Consider the following 24,970-nt stretch of genomic DNA (forward strand, 5'->3'; position numbering starts at 1 on the left):
GTCTTTTTGATGTTTTTATTGTTATCTGTTTTATATTGTAAAAGTAATACATGAACTGTTTCCATGGGGTGGGAGTAAGATATGAATGTTCATCACAAAAACATAAATCAAGGCCGGGCATGGTGGCTCATGCCTATAATTCCAGCACTTTGGGAGGTCAAGATGGAGGTCAAGGTGGGAGCCTAGAAGTTCGAGACCAGCCTGGGCAACATAAGGAGACTTCATCTGTACAACAAATTTAAAAAGTAGCTGGGTGTGGTGGCAGATGCCTGTAGTCGCAGCTACTTGGGAAGCTGAGGTGGGAGGATCACTTGAGCTCAGGAGGTCGATGCTTCAGTGAGCCATGATCACACCACTGTACTCCAGCCTGGGCGACAGAGCGAGACCGTGTCTCAAAAAGAAAAAAGAAAGCATAAATTTACACAAAAACAATAAAATAATCCCAGTAATTCCACCACTTGGAGATGATCACCATAAAACTCCACCAGGCATATGTGCGTATATATACACGTGTATTTTATAAAATGTGATCATAATTACACTGTTTTGCTTTTTTCCTTAAGATATTACATACATTTTTCCACATCGTTAAATTACAGTGCTGTTTTCCTGGTGGCTTTCCTTTAACAGATTGAAGTTCATGTTAATACAGTTGCCAGAGGCTGTGGGCTTTCACCATCACCAGCAGTCACTCCTAGGGCCTCTTCAGAGCAAGGCCTTATGTCCTGAAGCATTGCCTTTTTTTTTTTTTTTTTTTTGAGGTGGAGTCTCACTCTGTCACTTAGCAGGCTGGAGTGCAGTGGCCCAGTCTTGGCTCACTGCAACCTCCGCCTCCTGGGTTTAAATGATTCTCCTGCCTCAGTCTCAGGGTGGATCACCTGACATCAGGAGTTTGAGACCAGCCTGGCCAACATGGCGAAACCCCATCTCTACTAAAAATACTAAAAAAAATTAGCCAGGCATGGTGGCACGCACTTGTAGTCCCAGCTACTTGGGAGACTGAGGCAGGAGAATCGCTTGAACCTAGGATGTTGAGGTTGCAGTGAGCTGAGATCACACCACCACAATCCAGCCTGAGTGACAGAGACTCCATCTGAAAAAAAAGAAAAAACAATTAGCCTGGCATGGTGGCAGGCACCTGTAATCCCTGCTACTTGGGAGGCTGAGGCAGGAGAATTGCTTGAACCCGGGAGGTGGAGGTTGCAGTGAGCTGAGATCGTGCCATTGCATTCCAGGCTGAGCAACAAGAGCAAGACTCCGTCTCAAAAAAAAAAAAAAAAAAAAAAAAAAAAAAAAAAAAAAAAAAGGCCAGGTGCAGTGGCTCACGCCTGTAATCCCAGCACTTTGGGAGGCCAAGGGGGGTGGATCACCTGAGGTCAGGAGTTCGAGAGCAGCCTGGCCAACATTGTGAAACCCCCATCTCTACTAAAAATACAAAAATTAGCTGGGTGTGATGGCATGTGCCTGTAATTCCAGCTACTCAGGAGGCAGAGACAGGAGAATTGCTTGAACCCGGGAGGCAGAGGTTGAATGAGCCGAGATTGCGCCATCACACTCTAGCCTCGGCGACAGAGCAAGACTCCGTCTCAAAAAAAAAAAAAAAAAATTAGCTTCTACCTCATTAATCCTAAGAACTCATACAACCAGGACCCTGGAGTCGATTGATTAGAGCCTAGTCCAGGAGAATGAATTGACACTAATCTCTGCTTGTGTTCTCTGTCTCCAGCAATTGGGCAGATGTGTGAGGCACCTGTGGTGACCCGAGAGTGGGTGTTGGACAGTGTAGCACTCTACCAGTGCCAGGAGCTGGACACCTACCTGATACCTCAGATCCCCCACAGCCACTACTGACTGCAGCCAGCCACGGGTACAGAGCCACAGGACCCCAAGAATGAGCTTACAAAGTGGCCTTTCCAGGCCCTGGGAGCTCCTCTCACTCTTCAGTCCTTCTACTGTCCTGGCTACTAAATATTTTATGTACATCAGCCTGAAAAGGACTTCTGGCTATGCAAGGGTTCCTTAAAGATTTTCTGCTTTAAGTCTCCCTTGGAAATCTGCCATGAGCACAAAATTATGGTAATTTTTCACCTGAGAAGATTTTAAAACCATTTAAACGCCACCAATTGAGCAAGATGCTGATTCATTATTTATCAGCCCTATTCTTTCTATTCAGGCTGTTGGCTTAGGGCTGGAAGCACAGAGTGGCTTGGCCTCAAGAGAATAGCTGGTTTCCCTAAGTTTACTTCTCTAAAACCCTGTGTTCACAAAGGCAGAGAGTCAGACCCTTCAATGGAAGGAGAGTGCTTGGGATCGATTATGTGACTTAAAGTCAGAATAGTCCTTGGGCAGTTCTCAAATGTTGGAGTGGAACATTGGGGAGGAAATTCTGAGGCAGGTATTAGAAATGAAAAGGAAACTTGAAACCTGGGCATGGTGGCTCACGCCTGTAATCCCAGCACTTTGGGAGGCCAAGGTGGGCAGATCACTGGAGGTCAGGAGTTCGAAACCAGCCTGGCCAACATGGTGAAACCCCATCTCTACTAAAAATACAGAAATTAGCCGGTCATGGTGGTGGACGCCTGTAATCCCAGCTACTCAGGTGGCTAAGGCAGGAGAATCACTTCAGCCCGGGAGGTGGAGGTTGCAGTGAGCCAAGATCATACCACGGCACTCCAGCCTGGGTGACAGTGAGACTGTGGCTCAAAAAAAAAAAAAAAAAAAAAAAAGGAAAATGAAACTAGAAGAGATTTCTAAAAGTCTGAGATATATTTGCTAGATTTCTAAAGAATGTGTTCTAAAACAGCAGAAGATTTTCAAGAACCGGTTTCCAAAGACAGTCTTCTAATTCCTCATTAGTAATAAGTAAAATGTTTATTGTTGTAGCTCTGGTATATAATCCATTCCTCTTAAAATATAAGACCTCTGGCATGAATATTTCATATCTATAAAATGACAGATCCCACCAGGAAGGAAGCTGTTGCTTTCTTTGAGGTGATTTTTTTCCCTTTGCTCCCTGTTGCTGAAACCATACAGCTTCATAAATAATTTTGCTTGCTGAAGGAAGAAAAAGTGTTTTTCATAAACCCATTATCCAGGACTGTTTATAGCTGTTGGAAGGACTGGGTCTTCCCTAGCCCCCCCAGTGTGCAAGGGCAGTGAAGACTTGATTGTACAAAATATGTTTTGTAAATGTTGTGCTGGTAACACTGCAAATAAACTTGGTAGCAAACACTTCCACCATGAATGACTGTTCTTGAGACTTAGGCCAGCCGACTTTCTCAGAGCCTTTTCACTGTGCTTCAGTCTCCCACTCTGTAAAATGGGGGTAATGATAGTATCTACCTCCTAGGATTTATTGAGGCAGCTTAAATACCTTTTGTATTTCCTGTTGCTGCCAAAACAAATTGTTGCAAGGTCAGAAGTCTGAGGTGGCTCAACTGTTTCTTTGTTTCAGGTTTCATGAGGCCAAAATAAAGGTGTTCGCAGGGCGTGTTCCCTTCTAGAGGCTCTGGGTCCTTGCAGTTTTAGGACTAAGATCCCTGTTTCCCACTGGCTGTTGGCTGGGCATCATTCTCAGCTTCTTGAGGCTCCCCACATTCCTAGGCTCCTGGCCTGTCTGCCTCCATCTTCAAAACCAGCAATGGGTGGTCAAGTTTTTCTCACACTGAATCTTGCTGACTACTGTATCTTTCTAACTCCTGCCAGAGACATTTCTCTGTTTCTAAGGGCTCAAGTGATTAGATTGTACCCACTTGGTAATCCAAAGTGATCTTCATATCTTAAGGCCCATAGCCTTAATTATAGCTGCAAAGTCCCTTCGCAGTAGTACCTAGATTAGTGTTGGAATGAATAACCAGAAGACAGCAATCAAGGGAGGACATCTTTAGAATTCTGCCTACCACTTGTATTTAACATGCTTAATCCACAGATGACACTCTCTACCATTATTTCCTGGTCCTCACACTGCTCAGAGATTGGAATCCTTTTTGAGCAAAGAGAATGAAGTCATCACATAGTTCAGTCCTGCTGTATTTGCTGGAAACAGTGAAGGAAGATAGAGAAAATGGAGCTAACTGCCAATATTACATTTTATATCAGTCTTCATCATAGCCCTATGAAGTGGGTATTTGTTACCTCATTGGAAAAATGGGAGTTGAATCTCAAGTTCCTTGTTTGTAAGATTTTACTCAGATTTGCACAGCTAAAAATGACTACATGGAGACCCAAAGCCACCTTTCTGTTCCTATCATCAGCTTTCCATCTGCCTCTGTCACTGACCCCGGGACAGAAGGTTCAAGCCTTAAGGGAATTTGGAGAGAGAACTAGATTTTGAGGGGAACTCGCACTCACTTCCCTTTTGGGCCATGGTAGGAGACAGTAAAAGCAGCCCCATGTCAGGCAAAGGGTCTTACAGGAGTGGATCATGGCTGCTGTTTCCACTTCTCTCTGGCTTCCCAGCTTATGACTGTGTATCTTAGTTGTCAAAGCCTTCCAGTTCATCCTCACCTACAGCTTGACTTCCCTAGAGCCCATGCCAGCTCCCTGTCTACCTGCCAGTGAGTTGATGAGTCTCGGTGTTAGCAGTAAAGGCAGGCGGGAAGCAAGCAGAAGTGCTACTGGGCCTTGAGGGTAAGCCAGGCCTCAGCCTTCTGACCCCATCACTGATGGGTTAATAGGAAAAGCAGTATCCATCTAGTACAGCCTGCCTTTTCAGGAATAGTGAGTAAAAGCAAAGATGACTAAAATACATTAAAGTTTTCTGTAATTGTCTCTAAGGTCTCCCAACAAACATATACCCCATCTGTTTCAAGCTCTGCATAACCTTTCCCAGAAGTCAAGTTCAGGCCCTGGCCTCATGGTGCCTGGCCCAGGTTAAGAGTGCTACCTGATGATGGAGTTAATCCACGTTGCTTTGACCTCTGACTTTAAGATGTCCTCCCACTTTTCCACCCCGCAATCTCTAGCCCTCTCTGGGCACAGCAGCAATTGGGAACTAGTTCCTGTACTGCCTTTATCTCATTTTACAAAACAAATTTCTACAAAGAAGCTGGAAAGGAAGGAGGAGAAAGGATTATCATGCAGGCACAGGGAGGGGGCCTAGAGAAGAGCTCTGGCAGATTATGTCCCTCTTAAAAAATGCAACCAGAATCATCAACAAAGTATCACCTCAAAAATATGCAGGAGAAAAAGAAAGGAATCAATGTTGGGGTGGTTGGAGCAGAAGGAGCCAAACTGCCCAGAATGTGTCCTCTGAAGGCTGCGAGGAGCAGATAAGGTCAGCCCCAGAGGCAGATGGCACACACAGAATGGCAGGATGAGGGGGAGCTGCAGATTTATGCAAAGAAGCCCTAGAGAATGGGGCCTGCTGCCCAGGGAATGTGGGGGCTCACTTATCAAAGACTACTGGAAAATGGCTGAGCCGGCAACCCCTTCCACTACAGTGATGCCTGGTTTTCTTGAACAGCCTGTAACTCTGCCTGTAACAAGGAGAAAATTAAAGCAACGAATCTGGCCAAATGGAAAATTAAGGAAAACTAGAAACAGCTCCTATGGAGAGCAGGGATTGGGGAGGTGTAGAGGGGCTGATCCTGAATGTCTGGAGGATCAGGAAAATGTAAGCAATTGTTTAAGGGACTGGAAGGAATCAAGATCTGGAGAGAGATCCTCCCAACTCTGGTGGCTGGGGAATATGAACTGTGGAGACATGGTTTCAAGGACTCAAAATGATATGACAGCTTAACATTTACAGTTCAGTGCAGAGGCTCTCAAAGCATGATCCCCTGATAGGAGTGTGAGGGGGCAACACCATCACCTAGGAATTTGTTAGATATGCAAATTCCCAGACCCACTGAATCCCAGACAGGTGGGACCAGCAACCTGTGAATCTGCAACAGGCTCAAGTTTGAGAACAAATGACTTAGTGTAAGGGGCTGCAAATTGGTATAAAATGTTACCTGTGGTCTATTATTTTCTCTGTAGTGAATATTGGGCTTGTTAAGGATAAATAAGGTTTGTGGGCTGGTAAGTGGTTCTTCTCTACAAGGTTGCAACAGCTAGCTTCAGTTAACTTCAAAAAGGCCCTTTAAGCAAAGACAGTAGTCCCCCCACTCATCCATGGTTTTGATTTCAGTTACTTATGGTCAACCATGGTCCAAAAATATTAAAAGGAAAATTCCGGAAACCAGTCACTCGTTTTAAATTGTACACCATTCTAAGTATTGTTTGACTTGTTCTATTTTATTATTAGTTATTGTTGTTAATCTCTTACTGTGCCCAATTTATAAATTAAATTTTATCATAGGTATGTATGTATAGGGAAAAACATAATATATATAGGGTTTGGTACTATCCGAGGGTTCAGGCATCCACTTGTGGTCTTGGAACATATGCCCCGCAGATAAGGGGGGACTGCTGTACAATGCAAAGGACAAAGATTAAATTATATTAGCAATCTAGGAACAGAAGGGCAAGACTGCTTTTTTAAAAAACAGCTAAAGGTTTAGGAGGTTTTATTAATATTTAAATTGTATTGAAACCACAGCTGCAGCCTTTGACTCCAGCATAGAGATATGCAAATGTGGCTTTCAAAAGAAAGGCAATTTCAGACAGCCCTCAAGGTAACAAGAACAAATAAAACAAATGATTTTGTAATTTATCTTTATTGACTGATGGTGCACAAGGCACAGCCCATACCCTGTGAGAGTCAGCAACAGCCGAGCTCTCTGAGGAGAGAAGAGAAAGCCAGCCTGGAGGGAGAGGCAGGCCGACCCATAGACAGGTGACAGGAAAGACACAGAGCAGGCAGATGGGAGAAGAAGACAACTAAATTAAAAGAGAAGGAAAATAAAAACCCAGCCCTGGGTCCTGTAGACCATCTGATCTTGCTGGCTCTCAGCAGCAACAACAATAATCATTAATGACTATCATTTGCCACACTCCTACTAAGTGCCATGCACTATTCCTCACATACAAATGAGGAAAATGAAGCTTTGAGAGGTCAAGCAACTTACCCAACGTCACACAACAAAAGGAAGGGGCAGAGCCCAGATTCAAAGATTTGTGTGAGGCTGAAGCCCTGTGCTCTTTCCAGTGCATTATGCTGGGAACCAGTCCTGGGAGGCAGTGAATAACAATAAGGTTAATGGGCCGGGAGCAGTGGCTCATGCCTGTAATCCCAGCACTTTGGGAGGCCGAGGTGGGCAAATCACGAGGTCAGGAGATCGAGACCATCCTGGCTAACATGGTGAAACCCTGTCTCTACTAAAAATACAAAAAATTAGCCGGGCGTGGTGTCGGGCACCTGTAGTCCCAGCTACTCAGGAGGCTGAGGCAGGAGAATGGCATGAACCTGGGAGGCAGAGCTTGCGGTGAGCCACGATCGCGCCACTGCATTCCAACCTGGGTGACACAGTGAGACTCCGTCTCAAAAGAAAAAACAAAACAAAACAATAAGGTTAATGATTGAGGGGACACTTTGTGCCCAGTTCTGTGGTATTCTGTATGGGCATGCGTGTGTCTGTGTGTGTGTATATGTATGTAACTGTGGAAAAGAGGGTGAAAACCTCCATTTCTGACCTTCAAATTGGTTACTATCCAATGAGTAAGGCAAGAAAAGAAAGCCAAAGAAAACTTGCAGAATTCTGGTGTAAAAGTTCTTTTGGGGCCGTGTGGTGGGGCCAGGCTCTGCCTGTTGTGGGAGACTTCTGGTGGAGGCATCTCAGCTGGGCCTTGGGCCTTGAGTAAAATTTAGCCAGATGAAAAGGAAAGCTGGAGATTACACAGGCCCAGGTGAGAGCCTCCGGCTGCTAGAATTGGAGGAAGGAGCACCTGATTCAGAGAGATGAGAAAAGGCAAGAGAGTCCTGAAAGGATACATATCTCTGACCCTTTGTCCCCATCCAATCTCCCCAGACCTTCCATCCCAAGCCCAAACACAACCTTACCTGCTGCTCCTTTTCAGGCACCCTGGCCACCAAATATAGGAACCCATAAATTTTGCTCATACTCTATGTTCTACTAGGCAAGTCCTGATCTGTCATCTCCACAGGCCCCAATCCTTCCCGCTCACCCCTACAGAGCCTTCTCCAGGTTTTCTAGGCCAGAATCTCTCCCCACTTAGAATACTCCAGAAGTTTTGCTTTATTTGTGAGACTTTATTCAATTGAAGTTACTTGTGTGCATATTTTATCCTCTCTATTTGACTAGAAGGTCCTTATAATCCCTTATGACCATAATTATTTTATCTTTGATATAACCCAGCTCTGTAACTAGCAGATACTTTGTTAGGCATCCAGTGGGTTTTTCCTAAATGAATGAAGTAAAGGATGAATGAATGGACTCAGTGCATTGAAGGGCTTATCCAGCTATTGGTTCCACTCTCAAGACCTTTGGAAAACTAGCCATGTTCTGGAATGCTAATTCCCTTCAATGCCTTTTGCCCATTTTTCTATGATCCTGATTTACTCCAAAAACAATATAAGGGATCTAAGTGTCCAAGAATGACTCCTTCTAAACCCACACCTAAGGATTTTCTCTCTTTTTGTGTGTGTGTGTGTGAGACAGAGTTTCACTCTTGTTGCCCAGGCTGGAGTGCAATGGTGCGATCTCAGCTCACTGCAACCTCCGCCTCCAGGGTTCAAGTGATTCTCCCTGTCTCACCCTCCCGAGTAGCTGAGATTACAGGCGCCTGCCATCACACCCAGCTAATTTTTGTATTTTTAGTAGAGACAGGGTTTCACCACGTTGGCCAGGCTGGTCTCGAACTCCTGTCCTCAGGTGATCCACCCACCTTGGCCTCCCAAAGTGCTGGGATTACAAGCATGAGCCACCACACCCGGCCTCTTTGATTCTCTTTTGCCTATCATGAAGTCTACCCCTTTGTAATTAATTAGACCAATGTCCACCCAGACAGAATAACATTTTCCCCTATCCATCAGCGAGGTCTTCTCCGTGATGGACATTCAAGGCAGACAGAGAGACTGCTGCTGCAATAACTGGGGAAATAATTATGGTGTTCATGATGATTTCTTTGCAGGTTCAAAGCACTAGCCTAGCCATTATCTCTCCCACTTCACTAGGATAAAATTGCTAACCCCACTTTATAGGTGCTAAAACAGGTCCAGGGCCTTGTCAAAGGTCACTCAGTGAGCTGGTGGCAGACCTGGAAATAACTAGCCTAGGAGTCTCGATATTCATTAGGCCACAGATGGAAATGCCCTCATTATGCTGTCTCGGCTATGTCTGAGAGAGAGTCAACTAACTGGACTCCAGTTAAATGGAGATATGCACTGGAAGATAAGTTTGTGACTACAGAGTGTTTTTCTCTGCAATGCTGCAGCAGTTGGCACTGGTTAATTCCAGAGTGTGTGTGTGTGTGTGTGTGTGTGTGTGTGTGTGTGTGTGTTTAAAGCATTACCACGCGTCCTAGATGAGGGAAGAGAGGGTGAATCCAAGGTAACACAGACACACAGGTAAGCAGATGTTTGCCATCTTCTCTTGAAAGTCATATAAAACCAAATGACAGTGTATATTAGCAGGAGAAACTCAGGAGGCTCTTCCCAGCTGTTAGGCTATACGACTCTGGAATAAGCTAGTACAAATTAAGTAGAAAGTCTAGGATTGTTCCTAGAGCCTGGTGGCGGGAGATCTTTCCTGGAGGCAAAGGACTGTGGGGCTGTCTCAGGGCCTTCTGCAGCTGCTAAAGTGAGAAGCCTGCCGACGGGATCATCCCCAAGCCCACAGAAGCTCTGAAAGCTATGGAAACCAAGATCTGTACAGGAGCCACTTCTGGTTTCTAATGCCTGAGAAATTAAAATGGAAAAAAAAAATTCCCATGGAAATTCAAGAATGCAAGAATGTTCTGGGGCCAGGCACGGTGGCTCATGCCTGTAATCCCAGCACTTTTGGAAGGCCGATCACCTAAGATCAGAAGTTCAAGACCAGCCTGGTCAACATGGTGAAACCCCGTCTCTATTAAAAATAGAAAATTAGCTGGGCGTGGTGGCGTGCACCTGTAATCCCAGCTACTCAGGAGGCCGAGGCCAGAGAATCACTTGAACCCGGGAGCCAGAGGTTGCAGCGAGCTGAGATCATGCCATTGCACTCCAGCCCAGGCAACAAGAGCAAAACTCCATCTCAAAAAAAAAAAAAAAAAAGTTCTACAACGTGGCCACAGGTCCGTGCTGGCTAAGGCAGTGATGTCCCCCTCCCACCAAAGCCCAAACCTTCTAACATCATCCTAAAGTGTGGGAATCACCTCTTCACCTCAGGCCAGCTCTGGGCTTTTCTCAGCCTATTCATCAGCCTCCATTAGTCCTCAGCTCTGCTGAGGCCTCAGCAGCTTCCCAGTCCCACTGAAGGCTGTGGGGCATAGAATGGGCAGAGGGCAGGCCGGGCGTGGTGGCTCAAGCCTGTAATCCCAGCACTTTGGGAGGCCGAGGCGGGCGGATCACGAGGTCAGGAGATCGAGACCATCCTGGCTAACACGGTGAAACCCCGTCTCTACTAAAAATACAAAAAATTAGCCAGGCGTGGTGGCAGGTGCCTGTAGTCCCAGCTACTTGGTAGGCTGAGGCAGGAGAATGGCATGAACCCGGGAGGCGGAGCTTGCAGTGAGCCGAGATCCTGCCACTGCACTCCAGCCTGGGCGACAGAGCAAAACTCCGTCTCAAAAAAAAAAGAAAGAAAGAATGGGCAGAGGGCATAAAACCTGAGTCCAGAGGTGGTGGTTGCACAACATTGTGAATGCACTAAATGCCCCTGAATTGTACATTTTAAAATGGCTAATTGTATGTTATGTGAATTTCAATCGATTTTTAAAAAAAATAAAACTGAGCCACCTTTGGGGTGGGGAGAGGAGCTGGGCCAGGCTCTGAGGATTTGAGGGTTGAAACTCCTTGCAGGGAGTGAAATGAACGACAATGGGGAGGCCAGTCTGGGCCTCCCAACTCCTTCTCCAGGACCAGATGGGAACTGGGGCTAGGGAGAAAGGCCCAACTGGGGCGGCGCCGGGCTCTGGGCAGAAGAGAAGCACTCAGTGAATGTGAGGAGGCTGCAGCCGTCGGCTCATTTGCATCATAAGTGATTGGTTTTCCCTGCTCGTCCCTCATCAGGACACAATGGACAGTTGTTTGCTGGCGCAGCAGATCCATTTACCAAGGGAGAGAGGAGACAGAGCACAAGTGACCGATGGGTAATAGTGTCGAAGGGTGGGCAGCCGCCTCCCCTCCCCTGTGCTCCCAGGCCACTGGGACTCTTGTTCTCACACAATGAGAAGGGACCTTAGAGAGCAAATCACCGCTTCACTTTATAGAAGAAGAGACTGAGGTGCTGAGAGGAGGTGAGACTTGCTGTGGTCAAACAGCAAGAACATAGCAAAACTAAGCATTTTAAACTCTAACCTCTGGATCCTTTTTCTTTGAGACAAGGTCTCGCTCTGTCACCCAGGCTGGAGTAGTACAGTGGCACGATCTCAGCTCACTGCAACCTCTACCTCCCAGGCTCAAGTGATCCCCCCACCTCAACTTTCTGTGGGCCACGACACCTGGCTAACTTTTTGTAGAGACAAGGTCTCACTGTGTTGCCCACATTTTTCTCGAACTCCTGGGCTCAAGTGATCCTCCAGCCTTGGCCTCCCAAAGTGCTAGGATTACAGGTGTGAGCCACAGCACTGGACCTGTTTGGTTTTTGTTTTGTTTTGTTTTTTTGAGATAGGGTTCCACTCTGTCATCCAGGCTAGAGTGCAGTGGTATGATCACTGCTCACTACAGCCTCACACTCCTGGTTCAAGTGATCCTCCCACCTCAGCCTTCTGAGTAGCTAGGACTATAAGTATGTGCCACCATGCTTAGCTAATTTTTATTTCTTTTATTTTTTCTAGAAACAGTGTTTCCCTATGTTGCCCAGGCTGGTCTCACCTGGGTTCAAGTGATCCTCCCACCTCAGCCTCCTGAATAGCTGGGATTACAAGTGTGAGCCACTGCACCAGGCCTGGATTCTAAACTGTCATTTGAGGGTTCACTTCGTTTCCCCATAATACCTTCTCTGTGCCCTTATTCCCATCTCTGTGGTCTCCTGTTCCCGGGGCCTTCGTTTCCATCATTCTGTCTCCTGTGTCTATTTCTTTTTCTCTGTTTCTGTTCCTCTCTGTATCTATTCCTCTTGATTTCCAGGCAGCTAGGATAATTACTAGACTTTTAATTAACCCCTGCCCTAACAAAGGTGGGTCTGGCATGAGGCAGCAATTTAGCAAGTGTCTTGGTTTGTTTTGGGGATAGGTGGGGAGAGAAAAATATGTGTTGGGGCCTATTATAAACCAGGCACTAAGACAGACACATAATGCACTTTGTCTCATTTCATCCTTTCAGTCTTGCAAGGTAGGTGTTCTTAGAGACAAAAAGGGTGAGGCTCAGAGAGGTTAAGTAACTTGTGCAAGGGCACCCAGCTAGCAAATTGTAGTTACCTGACTCCAAAACCTCTGTTCTTCCATCTCACACCCCGGCACAGGGTCTAACTCAGGGTAAGGGGCTCATTGATTTCAGGCGCAAGGGAGGCACAAAGTCACTGAAGGAGACCACCGTTTTGTTGCTGTCCTCTAGGCAGCGACTGCGTCCCCCCAGAGCCCCCTCCTTCTCTGAGCCCCTTCTGCAGCGTGGCGAAATCTCACAAATGCAAGCTTTTGCCCCCAGGGAGGTGGGGAGGCAGTGATCAAGAAAGAAACCTGACAAACCCAGACCAACCATGGGGGTCTCCCTCCTGTTAACACCCCTCCCTAACAGCCCTCCCGGTGGTTCCCTGTCTGCCCCTCCCCTTTATGGGTCAAGCCTGCTGGCGTCTGTGTCTGTTTCATTGTGCTGTGGGGGAAGGGGAGAGTCAGGGGTGAGTGGGTGTCTGTGTGCATGAACATAAGGCCTCCGGGTTCATTCTGACACTGAATGAAAAACTCACCAATTATTCGTCCAGTCTCATTAATATGCACACAGACATCTGTTATTTAGGAGTCAACAGCAGAGGCATTTTCTTGTCGGGAGGGGCACTAGTGTACAGGGCTCTCTTGTCTCTCCGCTGCTAGGGGGTAGCTACTCAGGAATCATCCCACACCTCCCGACCTGGAGCCTCCCCTCTCTCTGACCCTCACTCACAGCTTTGAGGACAGCAAGTAAGGGATTGACCAGACAGAGATGGAGGGAGATCTGGGAACCTGGCTGGAAGGAAGGAAGCAGGAGAGGAGCTGCCTTGTGTAGAACAAACTGAGAACAAAACGCTAAACCCTTTCCTGGGGAAGAGAATGTGGAGTTGGGGGAGAGAGCTGTGCCAAGAGTGCCTGCCCCACTGGGAATCTCAGGGACATGACCCCTCCCCCCACACCTTCCTCAGCCTGCAGGACAAGTCTGAGTGCATCTGAAGCAGGGAGAGGGTCACTATGGCAACATGAAGTCCTCACCCAGAGACTGCAGAAAAAGTAATAAGAGGAGTTCAGAAAAATGGAGACCAAGGGACCTCAATCTTTGGAGGAGTCACTAAAGCTCTCTTCAGGCCCCAAGATAGGGGTGGGAACAAGACATAACCACCTCCTGCTTTCTGTCTTCTGTCTTCCTCCAGCCTTTAAGTCCCAGCACAAAATACCCCTCCAAGAAGCCTTTCCCAACTCCCTCAGGCCCCGCTTAGAAGCACTTAAGCCTTGGTGTCTTGGTTGTAAAGAATAAAAGTTGACATCAGCTGAGCAACACAATGAGGTAGATGTGGTGATCAGCCCCCTTTTCTAGGTGCAAAAACTGAGGTTCAGAGAGGTGCTGGGCCTCACCAAAGACTCCCCAGGGAAGAAGCAGCAGAGCTCAACCCAGGCCCTGGGACTTCTGCCTCTGAACCTGAAGCTCTTCCCACGACTTTACCCCCTGGGAGGGCCAGAGTCACAAGGGGAGGACCCTTGTCAGCTGAAGTGTTTCAGGAGTTTGATTGAGTCCTCTCTTCCCATCCACCCTGTCCTTCCCCCTCCTCCCTCTTAGGCAGGCGGATTGCCTAGGTTAAGAAACACTAGTCTGGGCGAGGTGGCTCACGCCTGTAATCCCAGCACTTTGGGAGGCCGAGGCAGGTGGATCACTAGGTCAGGAAATTGAGACCATCCTGGCTAACACGGTGAAACCTCATCTCTACTAAAAATACAAAAAATTAGGCCGGGCACGGTGGCTTATGCCTGTAATCCCAGCACTTTGGGAGGCCAAGACAGGCGCATCACGAGGTCAGGAGATCAAGACCATCCTGACTAACACGGTGAAACCCCATCTCTACTAAAAATACAAAAAATGAGCCGGACGTGGTGGCAGGTGCCTGTAATCCCAGCTACTCGGGAGGCTGAGGCAGGAGAATGGCGTGAACCCAGGAGGCAGAGCTTGCAGTGAGCCGAGATTGCGCCACTGCACTCCAGCCTGGGCAACAGAGCGAGACTCCGTCTCAAAAAAAAAAAAAAAAAAAAAAATTAGCCAGGCGTGGTGGCGGGTGCCTGTGGTCCCAGTTACTGGGGCGGCTGAGGCAGGAGAATGGCGTGAACCCGGGAGGCGGAGCTTGCAGTGAGCCAAGATTGGGCCACTGCACTCCAGCCTGGGCAACAGAGCGAGACTCTCAAAAAAAAAAAAACACTAGTCTGGGCGCGGTGGCTCCTGCCTGTAATCCCAACACTTTGGGAGGCCAAGGTGGGTGGATCACCTGAGGTCAGGAGTTCGAGACCAGCCTGACCAACATGGTGAAACCCCATCTCTACTAAAAATACAAAAATTAGGTCAGGCATGGTGGCTCACGCCTGTAATCCCAGCACTTTGGTAGACTGAAGCAGGCGGATCATGAGGTCAAGAGATGGAGACCATCCTGGCCAACATGGTGAAACCCTGTCTCTACTAAAAATACAAAAATGGCTGGGCACGGTGGCTCATGCCTGTAATCCCAGCACTTTGGGAGGCCGAGGTGGGTGGATCACGTTAGGTCGGGAGTTCAAGACTAGCCTGACCAACATGGAGAAACCCCATCTCTACTAAAAATACAAAATTAGCTGGGCATGGTGGCACATGGCTGTAATCCCAGCTACTTCAGGAAGCTGAGGCAGGAGAATCACTTGAACCCAGGAGGTGAGGTTGCCGTGAGCCGAGATCGCGCCAGTGCACTCCAGCCTGGGCAATAAGAGTGAAACTCCGTCTCAAAAAAAAAAAAAACACTAAAATTAGCTGTGCATGGTGGCGCGCACCTGTAGTCCCAGCTACTCAGGAGACTGAGGCAGGAGAATCGCTTGAACCCGGGAGGCAGAGGTTGCAGTGAGCCGAGATGGTGCCACTGCACTCCAGCCTGAATGACAGAGTGAAACTCCGTCTCAAAAAAAAAAAAAAAAAAAAAGAAACACTGGCAGCCATCACAGTGTGATTATTTGTTTATTTCATTAAATGTTTAACGAGGCTACATTGTTTCCCAAACCAATGTCTAATTTGTGAGGGAAACAGCGCAGAGAAGGAAGCTGGGTGACTCCTGCATCTGGGGTGGGGAAGGGAGTAAGGTCCCCTCCCTCCATCCTACAGAGGCCTTTGAGGATCAGGAACAGTTCCATTCCCTCCTCCCACCCACTGAGCTCCTCAGCCCAGAGCCCTCCTCCCCAGAAATAAAACGTCTGGCAACCCAGACCTGCAGAAAGGGACCAAAAATCCATTCCTGGTGGTATTGAAAATGTATTAAACTTTGGGGGGTCCTCCAGCTGATTGATTTTTCTAATTATGTTTGCTTTAGACGGATATTTAAATGCATTTGCATTCCCTGAGCTCACGTGGCAGGAGATGGAGGTTGGAGGAAAGAGGGGGCACAAACACTCCACACTCTGCACTTTGGTGGTTGCAGACTTGAACCTGCTATACACTGAGAAGTCCAAAGTGGAAAAGAGAAGCCACTCAGCTAAAAATCGCAAGTCGATTTTTATGGCAGGTCCTTGTGGGGAAAGGGTCAGTCCTCAGAGACAGATGGAGATCCACCTAGCTGGGCCTGGAGCCCCTGCCCTCTCCTGTACCCTTAGCCGAGGACTCAGGGTCTTTGAGTCAGTCCCTAACCAGGTCTCAGTTTGAGGGGGTGGTTATCCAAGCACACTTAGATAATTTCAAATGCCATTGAAGTTATCCTAGAATCTTTTGAGACTGGCTGAGATGAACTAGTCCCATAGGAGAGGTTGGGATAGGGATATCTGATGATCCAGGGAGTGGTGGGTAGGGATTCCTTTCCTCTCAAGACTGGAACCTGGCATAAGGGAAAGGAGAAGCTATTTTTTATTTTTTATTTTTTAATTTTTTTTAGAGACAGGGTCTCACTCTGACACTCAGGCTGGAAGACAATGGCATGATCATAGCTCACTGCAGTCTCTAACTCCTGGCCTCAAGCGATCCTCCCAGCTTGGCCTCCCAAAGGAGGAATCTTGGCTGGGATTATAGGTGTGAGCCACTGCCGAGAAGCTATTATTTTAAATGACACACCTCAGAGCCAAATCTCCCAGCTCCAACACCACATCCAGATAACCATCTATCCAAAAAACAACTCTGATCACTTCACTCTCTGCCTGAAATTCCTGGTGGCTTCATCCTCTGAGGATGATTTCATTCATCCTCAGAATGAAATTCTGATTCCTCTGTGGACCCTGCAGTAGCCTCAGTGTACCTTCCTAGCCTTGTCTTCTATTCTCCCTGCCATGGGAGCCCCAACAGTGCTATGCTCGTTCTCATCTCCACGTGTTTACACATGCTGTACCCTCTGCCCAGAGTGCATTTTCTACCCCTTCCCTGCCGGGAAAACTCTTCAACCCTCAGGACCTGGCTCACAGGACTGGCTTCTCAGGCTGCAAAGAGCTCCCATAGCATCCCATACGTGTACAAATATCCCTCAGCCATGGCACCCTCACACCTGAGGTACCTCTCTTCCACACTGGGCTGGCCTCCAGAAGGTTAGAGACTGGTCCTTGCAATCTCCCAAGCCAGTGTATGCCACACAGTTGGTGTTCAGTACATACTTGCTGAATGAATGAATGAGGGAGGAATGGGCTATAAATTTGGGTGGGATCCCAGCAGATAGTTGGGTAAGGTCAGTGTTCTCTTCCAGTGTGTCTGGGAGAACTGGCTAGGGCTGGGGCTGGGGGAGGGAAGGGCCAGGGATGGTTCCTGGGGGAGAATGTCACCGAAAAGAGGCCAGTGGGACCAGAGCCAGGGAGGGAATACAGGACAATCTGAAACCAGACTCCCGAGAAAACAGACCAGTACTGTCTTTCCTGACAACAGGCGCTCAGCCGTCCTCTCCACCGTCTTTCCTTTAAGGGACAGGGTAGGGGTGACTCTAACAGCTGATGCTCCCCTGAAAGCCATCATGGAACTCAGCATGGGAGGAGAGAAAGGTCCCTGGCCTGAGCCTCTAAGGAGACCCCAGAATCAAACTACTGACCTCTTAGGAAACTTCACGCTGTACAGGGGTAGCTTCTGTGATGTGGAGGCTTTTGATGCCTTCTTTTTTTTTTTTTTTTTTTTTGGAGACAGAGTCTTGCTCTGTCTCCCAGGCTAGAATGCAGTGGCGCAATCTCGGCTCACTGCAAGCTCCGCCTCCCAGGTTCACCCGGGTTCACACCATTCTCCTGCCTCAGCCTCCCGAGCAGCTGGGACTACAGGCACTGCCACCGCGCCCGGCTAATTTTTTGTATTTTTAGTAGAGATGGGGTTTCACCGTGTTAGCCAGGATGGTCTCGATCTCCTGAACTTGTGATCCGCCCACCTCGGCCTCCCAAAGTGCTGGGATTACAGGCGTGAGCCACCGCGCCCGGCCTGATGCCTCCTTATCCCCACAACCCCCAGGGTACCAGCAGGCTCCAAGCCAGGGGTACAGATGGTGAGCAGGACCCCTCCCACACTAGCAGCAGGCCTGGCTGGGCTGAGAAATGCTGACTAATTATATGTCGGTCTGCTCTAAAACCCCCTAATGGCCTGAGAATTGCCCACTTCATTAACTAGGATGAACAGTCCCAGGATGTCTCCTTCTCCCAACTCTGACTCCTAAAAGGACACTTCTGATCCAACCTATGGCTTTGTCCTCTGCTCTATATGTGGACATGGACAGGAAAGTTCCCCAGCTGAGGTCTAACTTTCCCTCTTACTGCTAGAGATTGGTAGATTGATTTTTTTTAAAAGCAACAAAACTAAAGCCACAGCCGTTTTCCATGGACGTGGGCTTTATTGGGTGACTGTTGAGGCAAGGGAGGTTCTAGGGCTGGTGGACTGATGGGGGGCAAGGGCTTCTCCTTGCTTTTGAATTTAGTGCATGTTGCCTAGAGGTTAGATGTGTGAGAATAGCTGCAGAAGTGAGAGGAGAGGAAAAGAGAAGGTCATAGAATGGACATTTTCCTTGGGCCAGAACCAGGATATGGGGACTGGGGGTGGAGAGGGAGGGTACTCTTCACATAGGAGACTCCACCAAGGTCACCATTTGATACCAGCTTCCCTAATGCCCACCTGCCCCATCCCAGTTCATGCCCCAGATGCCAGCCCTGTTAGCTCCCTCAACATCCACTGGAGAAGAGGAGGGAGGAGGAGATGAGAAACGATGATACCCTTCTGCCCTCCAGCTCCCCTGCCCAGAATTGCTCGCTCTGCCTGCCCTGACTTCCCAGCCAGGATCAGGAGGTCAAGAAGCCTGGGCGCAGGCAGGGGAACAATTGTGTCCCTCACCACCCCTCTTCACACTCTGCCCTCTCCTAACCCCTCACATGAGGTTGCAGCTTTTGGCTCGATCCTTGTGTATCTCGCCCTCATTCCCCCGGTCTGGCCGTCCTGACAGCTGAGCGGATCGCTGCATTCCCCGGCGTGAGTCAGTTCGGCGCAGCTGCCTATGGCCACGGCCAAGGGAGGCCACTGTAGCCACATGGAAGACATCCCTGACGCTGCGCTCAGAGGACCGGGAGGAGCACTCAACATAGGACACAGCCCCCACCTGCTTGGCCAGCACAGTGCCCTGGAAAAGGAAGGAGTGCATGGGAGAAAGTTATAGGTCTTAGCCTGCAGCTTAGAAAGGGGCATGGAGGCTGTGGGCTGGGGTTGAATGTCAAGGCTGGGGGCAGTCAAGGGATCAGGCCAGAACAAAGGATGAGCCAGGTAAGGTGTTTTCAAATCAGAGACTGAAGGGGCAGAGGTGGCAGGTCTAGGCTGGGATGAGGTCAGACGTCAAGGGTCCCACCTGCTCATGTGTAACAGGGATAAGCCTCTGCTTGGACAGCTCCCTCAGTGTGGCCAGGTCAGTCCGCATGTCCAGTTTACAGCCAACCAGCACAACCTTGGCATTGGGGCAGAACTCTTGAGTCTCTCCTTGCCACTATGTAGGAGAAGAAAAGAGAATTGTGGAGGGGTGGAGGGAGGCACAGCGTGAGCCTTTGCGCCATGCCAGCAGTATGCCCTCTCTTCCTCAAGCACGCAGAAACCATGTATCCCTCAGGACTCTCCCACATGAGGAAGGAGGTGAGAATGCTAGGCTTGGTTTGAGAGCAGGATGGGGTGAGAGAGAAGCAGCGGGGAGGAGAGGGCTGGCGTGGGCCTGTGGACTCTTCTCCCTCAGTGGCTATGAAGGGTCTGCCAGCCTGGAAACTTCCCATTCCCACTCGCCTTTCCCATACTCTCTCCTGGGAACAAATTTATCCCACCCTCCCCTCCCCCACCTGGGAACTGGGGCTGCCCTAGCTGACTTCTGTCCATTCACCCCTGGCTTTTGTCCTGGAAACTGGGGCCTGGAGAGGAGGCCACAGGGCTTTCCTGAGCTCCAGGATCAGCCTTCCCATCCCATCCCCTCCATCTGGGACTCCCACTGCCAAGGAGTTGGAAGAGCAGAGAAGGAATCCTGTGAGTGCTTCTCCCTTCACTCCCCCACCTCCCCTAGCTGCTGTATCCAGCTCTGAGGACTTTCAGGAAAGGGGTGGCTGGGAGGGATGGGGGCTGGAGGCAGGGGTGGCAGGGATGAGAGCTTCACTCGCTAACCAGCTGATGGCCATACCCCAGCCATCACTCCCTCCTCCTGGCCCATGTTATGTCAGGACCATGGTGGTCTGGTCCCCCTCAGTCTAGCTGCCCTATTTCCCCAGGCTCCCACCTTCTTGAGAACACTGTCCAGTGTTTCTGGTCGGCTAATGTCGAAGCAGATGAGCACAGCATCAGAATCAGGATAGGCCAGAGGCCGGACATTATCATAGTAAGAGGAACCTGAAGGAAGACAGGGCATGAGGGGCCTGAGTGGATGGGAGGCCTGGAAGGGAATGGGAGACCTTACAGATCCTGGTCAAGGGATGCTGGGAGCAGAGAATGGAAGAGAGCAACCATTAATACCCATCATTAATACTCATCATGGAGTCTGGGTTTCCCAAGTGGGGGAGCGGGCAGAAGGGAGGTCACATGGTGGGAAACGGCTCTCTGCTTCCCTAGTGGTTTAAAAAGTAATAATTTTTATTCTTGACTGAGGTTTGGACCCCTTTGAGAAGCTCATAAAATCTATAGACATTCTCATAAAATGTTGCATGTGCTTTCTGGGCTTTGGCAGTCTAAAGCCCTGAAGAGAACTCTTGTAAAAATAAAAACCCTCCTTATGTTGGGAGGAGGAAAAGAGCAGTGGCAGGGAGAGCACTCTCCCATTCTCCTGGGACTTGACCTCAGATTTCTCTAGTCCAATGGAGAGAAACAGCCTCCTGACCACCCCTCACTCAAGACATTCTAAATGTCTTTTCTGCTTTTTTATTTTTTGAGACGGAGTCTCGCTCTATCGCTCAGGCTGGAGTGCAGCGGCATGATCTCGGCTCACTGCAGCCTCCGCCTCCCAGGTTCCAGCGATTCTCTTGCCTCGGCCTCCTGGTAGCTGAGATTACAGGCACGTGCCACACGCCCGACTAATTTTTGTATTTTTAGTAGAGACAGAGTTTCAACCATGTTGGCCAGGCTGGTCTCAAACTCCTGACCTCAGGTGATCCCCCCACCCCAGCCTCCCAAAGTGCTAGGATTACAAGCGTGAGCCACCGTGCCTGGCCTCTAAATGTCTTTTCTAAACCCAGTCTTATCTCTGAAGGAACATGTTCCAAATTAAAAGCCATTCCTTCCCAACTTTCCCAGGTAGGCAGGACCCAGCTGAGGGGCTCAGATCCTAGGCTTTCTCCTTCAGGACATGGTTTCTGTCAGGCTCCGCAAGTTCTACCTCAGTTTCCCTGGATTTTAGCAGAATATTGATTTTTCCTTCCTGTTGGAATTGGATGGATGGGCTGGGCTTACCTGGCACTTAAGGGTCTAACCAAGGGAGGGGACAGAGTGGGCCGCCTTGGAAGTCAGGGTGACCCCCAGGGACTTGGCTACCTGAAGTGTCCCACATGTTGAGCTCAATGCGGCGCTTGTCGATCTCAAAGCTCGCGGTGTAGTTCTCAAACACGGTGGGGACATAACTCTGCAGACACGGATGGATCCAGATGAGATCATCTCTCCAAGTCCTCACCCCAGATAAATGCCCTCCTCACTCCCACACCCCGTCCAGCCCAGCCCCTGGACACAAGTTGGTCTGGGATTGGGCAAAGGGGAGATCCCGGGAGCTCCTGCCCCCCCCCCCCGCCCCCGCAGAATCTCTGCTAAGCTCCCAGACCTCCTCCTGTTCCCTTCTGGTCCCTTCAGCCCCCTAGTTCTTCCCCTCTCCATTGCCCAGGACCTCCGACATTCCCCTCGCCCTCCCTCCCGGATGCTCTGGTTCTCCCAAACCCCATCTATCTCACCCTGCTCCCTAATTCCTCCCACCCCAATCCTCTGCAGTCCTTCCTGAGCCCTCAAGGCCTCCCCGCGTACTCCGACCCCCTGTCTCTTGTCCCTGGTTACCCGAGTACCCATTCCCATCCGTCGCCAGGGCCCCTGTCACCCACCCCCCAGCAGCCTTAGCGTCCCCCTCCCAAGACGCAGGTCCCTCACCCCGGGATAGGCGTCCTTGGCGAACACCTGCAGCAGCGCCGTCTTGCCGCACTCTGCGTCTCCCACCACCACGATCTTGCAGCGGCCGCTCTGCCCCTCCATGGTCCCGGCTACGCGCCGGTCCCCCACGCCACCCCTCTCCCGGGCCCCGCCGCCGCCTCTGCCGCCGCCTCCCCCGCCGCTGCAACTGCAGCCGCTCGGGCCGCCAACACCGGCATCTCGCGGGCCCGCGCCGAGCCCCCGCCCCGGGTCCGCGGCCCCCCCTCCGCCCCGCCCCCAGCCAGGCGGCCGCGCCCCCCGGCCCCGCCTCCCACCCCCGCAGCCGGGGGGCGGGGCCCAGAAGATCTGGGCGGAGCCCTGGGAACAGAGGCCCCAGAGCCGGGGTCCAGTCCGCCGGTGTGGTCTGAGGGGCCCCTGCCGGTTTGGGACAGGCCGAACTGGGCTTATTTGACTTTCTCGGATATAAGGGCAGGGCAGAGTTCAAGCGAAGTTCTTAGGGGTAGAATATGAGCGGCACAAGCGCGAAGCTCGGGCCTGCTGTGTACCCACGCGTGCACGCAGGTGTACCAGTGCGGACAAGAGCTGGGGCAGCCATCCACTTCCTGAACACGGCGGGAGAGAGATGCTAAGGGGAAGGAGGGAGCCTTTTTGGTTTTCTCTCCCGCCTCCGCCCATGGCAGGGGGTCTTGGGGAAATGGGAGGGTGAACCCCAGCACACCCACCCGGACGGTGGTGACATCATAGCTTTCCGTCCCCATGGCAACGGGCAGCCCGGTCTCCGGTTGCATTGACTTAACAGCGGGCCTAGACTAGCAGAGAAGCGTGGACTGAGTTCCTCCAGCCAAGCACTGGGTGGAAAGTTTTGGGGGAGCTGCGTCCTCTGGTGGATGCTTGGGGACAAGGAGATAAGGAAGAGAAAGAACCAACCGCCAGAGTTGCTCTGCTGGAGCCAGAGCTAAACCCAAAAGTCAGGCTTGATTAAGAGTCTAACAATAGGCCGGGCGCGGTGGCTCACGCCTGTAATACCAGCACTTTGGGAGGCCGAGGCGGGCGGATCAAGAGGTCAGGAGATCGAGACTATCATCCTGGCTAACACGGTGAAACCCGCACGGTGGGCGCCTGTAATCCCAGCTACTCGGGAGGCTGAGGCAGGAGAATGGCGTGAACCCGGGAGGCGGAGCTTGCAGTAAGCCGAGATCGTGCCGCTGCACTTCAGCCTGAGCGATAGAGCAATACTCCGTCTCAAAAAAAAAAAAAAAAAAAAAAAAAAAAAAAAAAAAAAAAAAAAGTCTAGCAATAATCAAACCACTGATACGTATTTGCATGGCATCTTTTACCCTTTTTTTTTTTTTTTTTTGAGGCGGAGTCTCGCTCTGTCGGGCAGGCTGGAGTGCAGCGGCGCCATCTCAGTGCACTGCAACCTCCGCCTCCCGGGTTCAACCGATTCTCCTGCCTCAGCCTCCCAAGTAGCTGGGATTACAGACGTGCGCCACCACGCCCAGCTAATTTTTGTATTTTTAGTAGAGACGGGGTTTCATCATGTTGGCCAGGTTGGTCTCAAACTCCTGACCTCAGGTATCGACCCGCCTCGGCCTTCCAAAGTGCTGGGATTACAGGCGTGAGCCACCGTGCCCGGCCATCTTTTACCTTTTAAAAGTGCTTTTTTTTGGCCAGGCACGGTGGCTCACGCCTGTAATCCCAGCACTTTGGGAGGCCGAGGCGGGTGGATATCTGAGGTCAGGAGTTTGAGACCAGCCTGGCCAACATGGGGAAACCCCATCTCCACTAAAAATACAAAAAGTAGCCGGGCGTGGTGGCGCGTGCCCGTAGTCCCAGCTACTCGGGAGGCTGAGGCAGGAGAATCGCTTGAACCCGGGAGGTGGAGGTGGCAGTGAGCCGAGATTGCCTCACTGCACTCCAGCTTGGGCAATAGAGTTTCGAGAAAAAAAAAAGTGCTTTTTTATATCGAGGCAATTCGAGTCAATAATATATGCTGCAAATAATTCTGTAAAGATAACTAGAAGCTGGGCGCGGTGGCTCACGCCTGTAAACTCAGCACTTTGGGAGGCCAAGGCTTGCTTGCGTGCAGGAGTTTGAGGCCATCCTGGGCAACATTAGCGAGACCCTCTCTCTAGAAAAAAAAATCAAAACTTAGCTAGGTTTGGCCACTCTAGGCACGCTGCCTATGGGGTAGCCCTGCTCTGCAAAGAGCAGTAAAACATAAAGTTAGCCGGGCGTGGTGACACATGCCTGTGGTCCCAGCTATTCAGGAGGCTGAGGTGGGAGGATTGCTTGAAGCCGGGAGTTTGAGGCTGTAGGGAGCTGTGATCGCCCCACCTCGCTCAGCCTGGGTGACAGAGTGAGACCCTGTATCAAAAAAATAAAAATATAAATATAACTAGAGCACGCAGCATCATCACTATGTTACAGAAGGGAAAATGAGGAACAGAACGTTAACACCAAAGTCAGAAAGTTTTAAAGGCTTGGTCTCCATGCTTCTACTTTGCCACTGCAAGACCACAGTGAATTAAGTCTCATCCCTGCCTGGGTTACATAAAGGTAGAGTCAGAGCCTGAGACACAATGTAGTTGGACTCCAGTCCACAGGTGGCTGACTCCAAATCTGATATGAGTTAACTCCAAATCTGATGTAAGTTCAAGTTTTGGGACTGTTCCTTAACTTTTTTTTTTTTTTTTTTTTTTTTTTTTTTGAGACGGAGTCTCCCTCTGTAGCCCAGGCTGGAGTGCAGTGGCGCGATCTCGACTCACTGCAAGCTCTGCCTCCTGGGTTCATGCCATTCTCCTGCCTCAGCCTCCCAGGTAGCTGGGACTACAGGCGCCTGCCACCACGCCTGGCTAATTTTTTGTATTTTTTAGTAGAGACGGGGTTTCACCGTGTTAGCCAGGTGAATCTCCTGACCTCGTAATCTGCCCGCCTCGGCCTCCCAAAGTGCTGGGATTACAGGCGTGAGACACCGTGCCCAGCCTTTTTTTTTTTCGA

General features: G+C 50.0%; 2 protein-coding genes across 55 annotated transcripts in view; one reads left to right on the plus strand and one right to left on the minus strand.

Moving 5' to 3' along the window:
- The window catches only part of BRCA1 (BRCA1 DNA repair associated), a 91,641-nt gene extending 77,913 nt beyond the window's left edge, over positions 1 to 13,728 (plus strand). For 50 of the 51 annotated variants that reach the window (XM_055100850.3, XM_057300188.2, XM_063598593.1 and 47 more), the window contains one exon: positions 1,727 to 13,728. In XM_055100850.3, coding sequence (XP_054956825.2) covers positions 1,727 to 1,851 — 125 coding nt within the window. In that variant the 3' untranslated portion in view covers positions 1,852 to 13,728. 51 annotated transcript variants of the gene reach the window in all.
- RND2 (Rho family GTPase 2) lies at positions 4 to 22,206 on the minus strand. Of its 4 annotated transcripts, XR_010110629.1 has the most exons (7): positions 21,971 to 22,142; positions 21,374 to 21,461; positions 20,130 to 20,239; positions 19,227 to 19,361; positions 18,760 to 19,004; positions 976 to 1,093; positions 4 to 391 (listed from the first exon to the last, which is right to left on the minus strand). XR_010110629.1 is itself a non-coding variant. In XM_055100889.2 (6 exons), the coding sequence occupies exons 1-6, from the start codon at positions 22,070 to 22,072 to the stop codon at positions 334 to 336; spliced, it is 738 nt and encodes a 245-aa protein (XP_054956864.1). In that variant the 5' UTR covers positions 22,073 to 22,143; the 3' UTR covers positions 4 to 333. The 4 variants fall into 4 exon arrangements, 3 of the variants coding, with proteins under 3 accessions (XP_054956864.1, XP_054956865.1, XP_003813974.1); XM_055100889.2 differs by lacking the exon at positions 976 to 1,093 and having other exon boundaries at positions 21,971 to 22,143; XM_055100890.2 differs by lacking the exon at positions 976 to 1,093 and having other exon boundaries at positions 4 to 367.
- Positions 22,207 to 24,970: the final 2,764 nt, after the last annotated feature.

This window comes from Pan paniscus, chromosome 19 (genome assembly GCF_029289425.2).
Source record: "Pan paniscus chromosome 19, NHGRI_mPanPan1-v2.0_pri, whole genome shotgun sequence".
Lineage (NCBI taxonomy): Eukaryota > Metazoa > Chordata > Mammalia > Primates > Hominidae > Pan > Pan paniscus.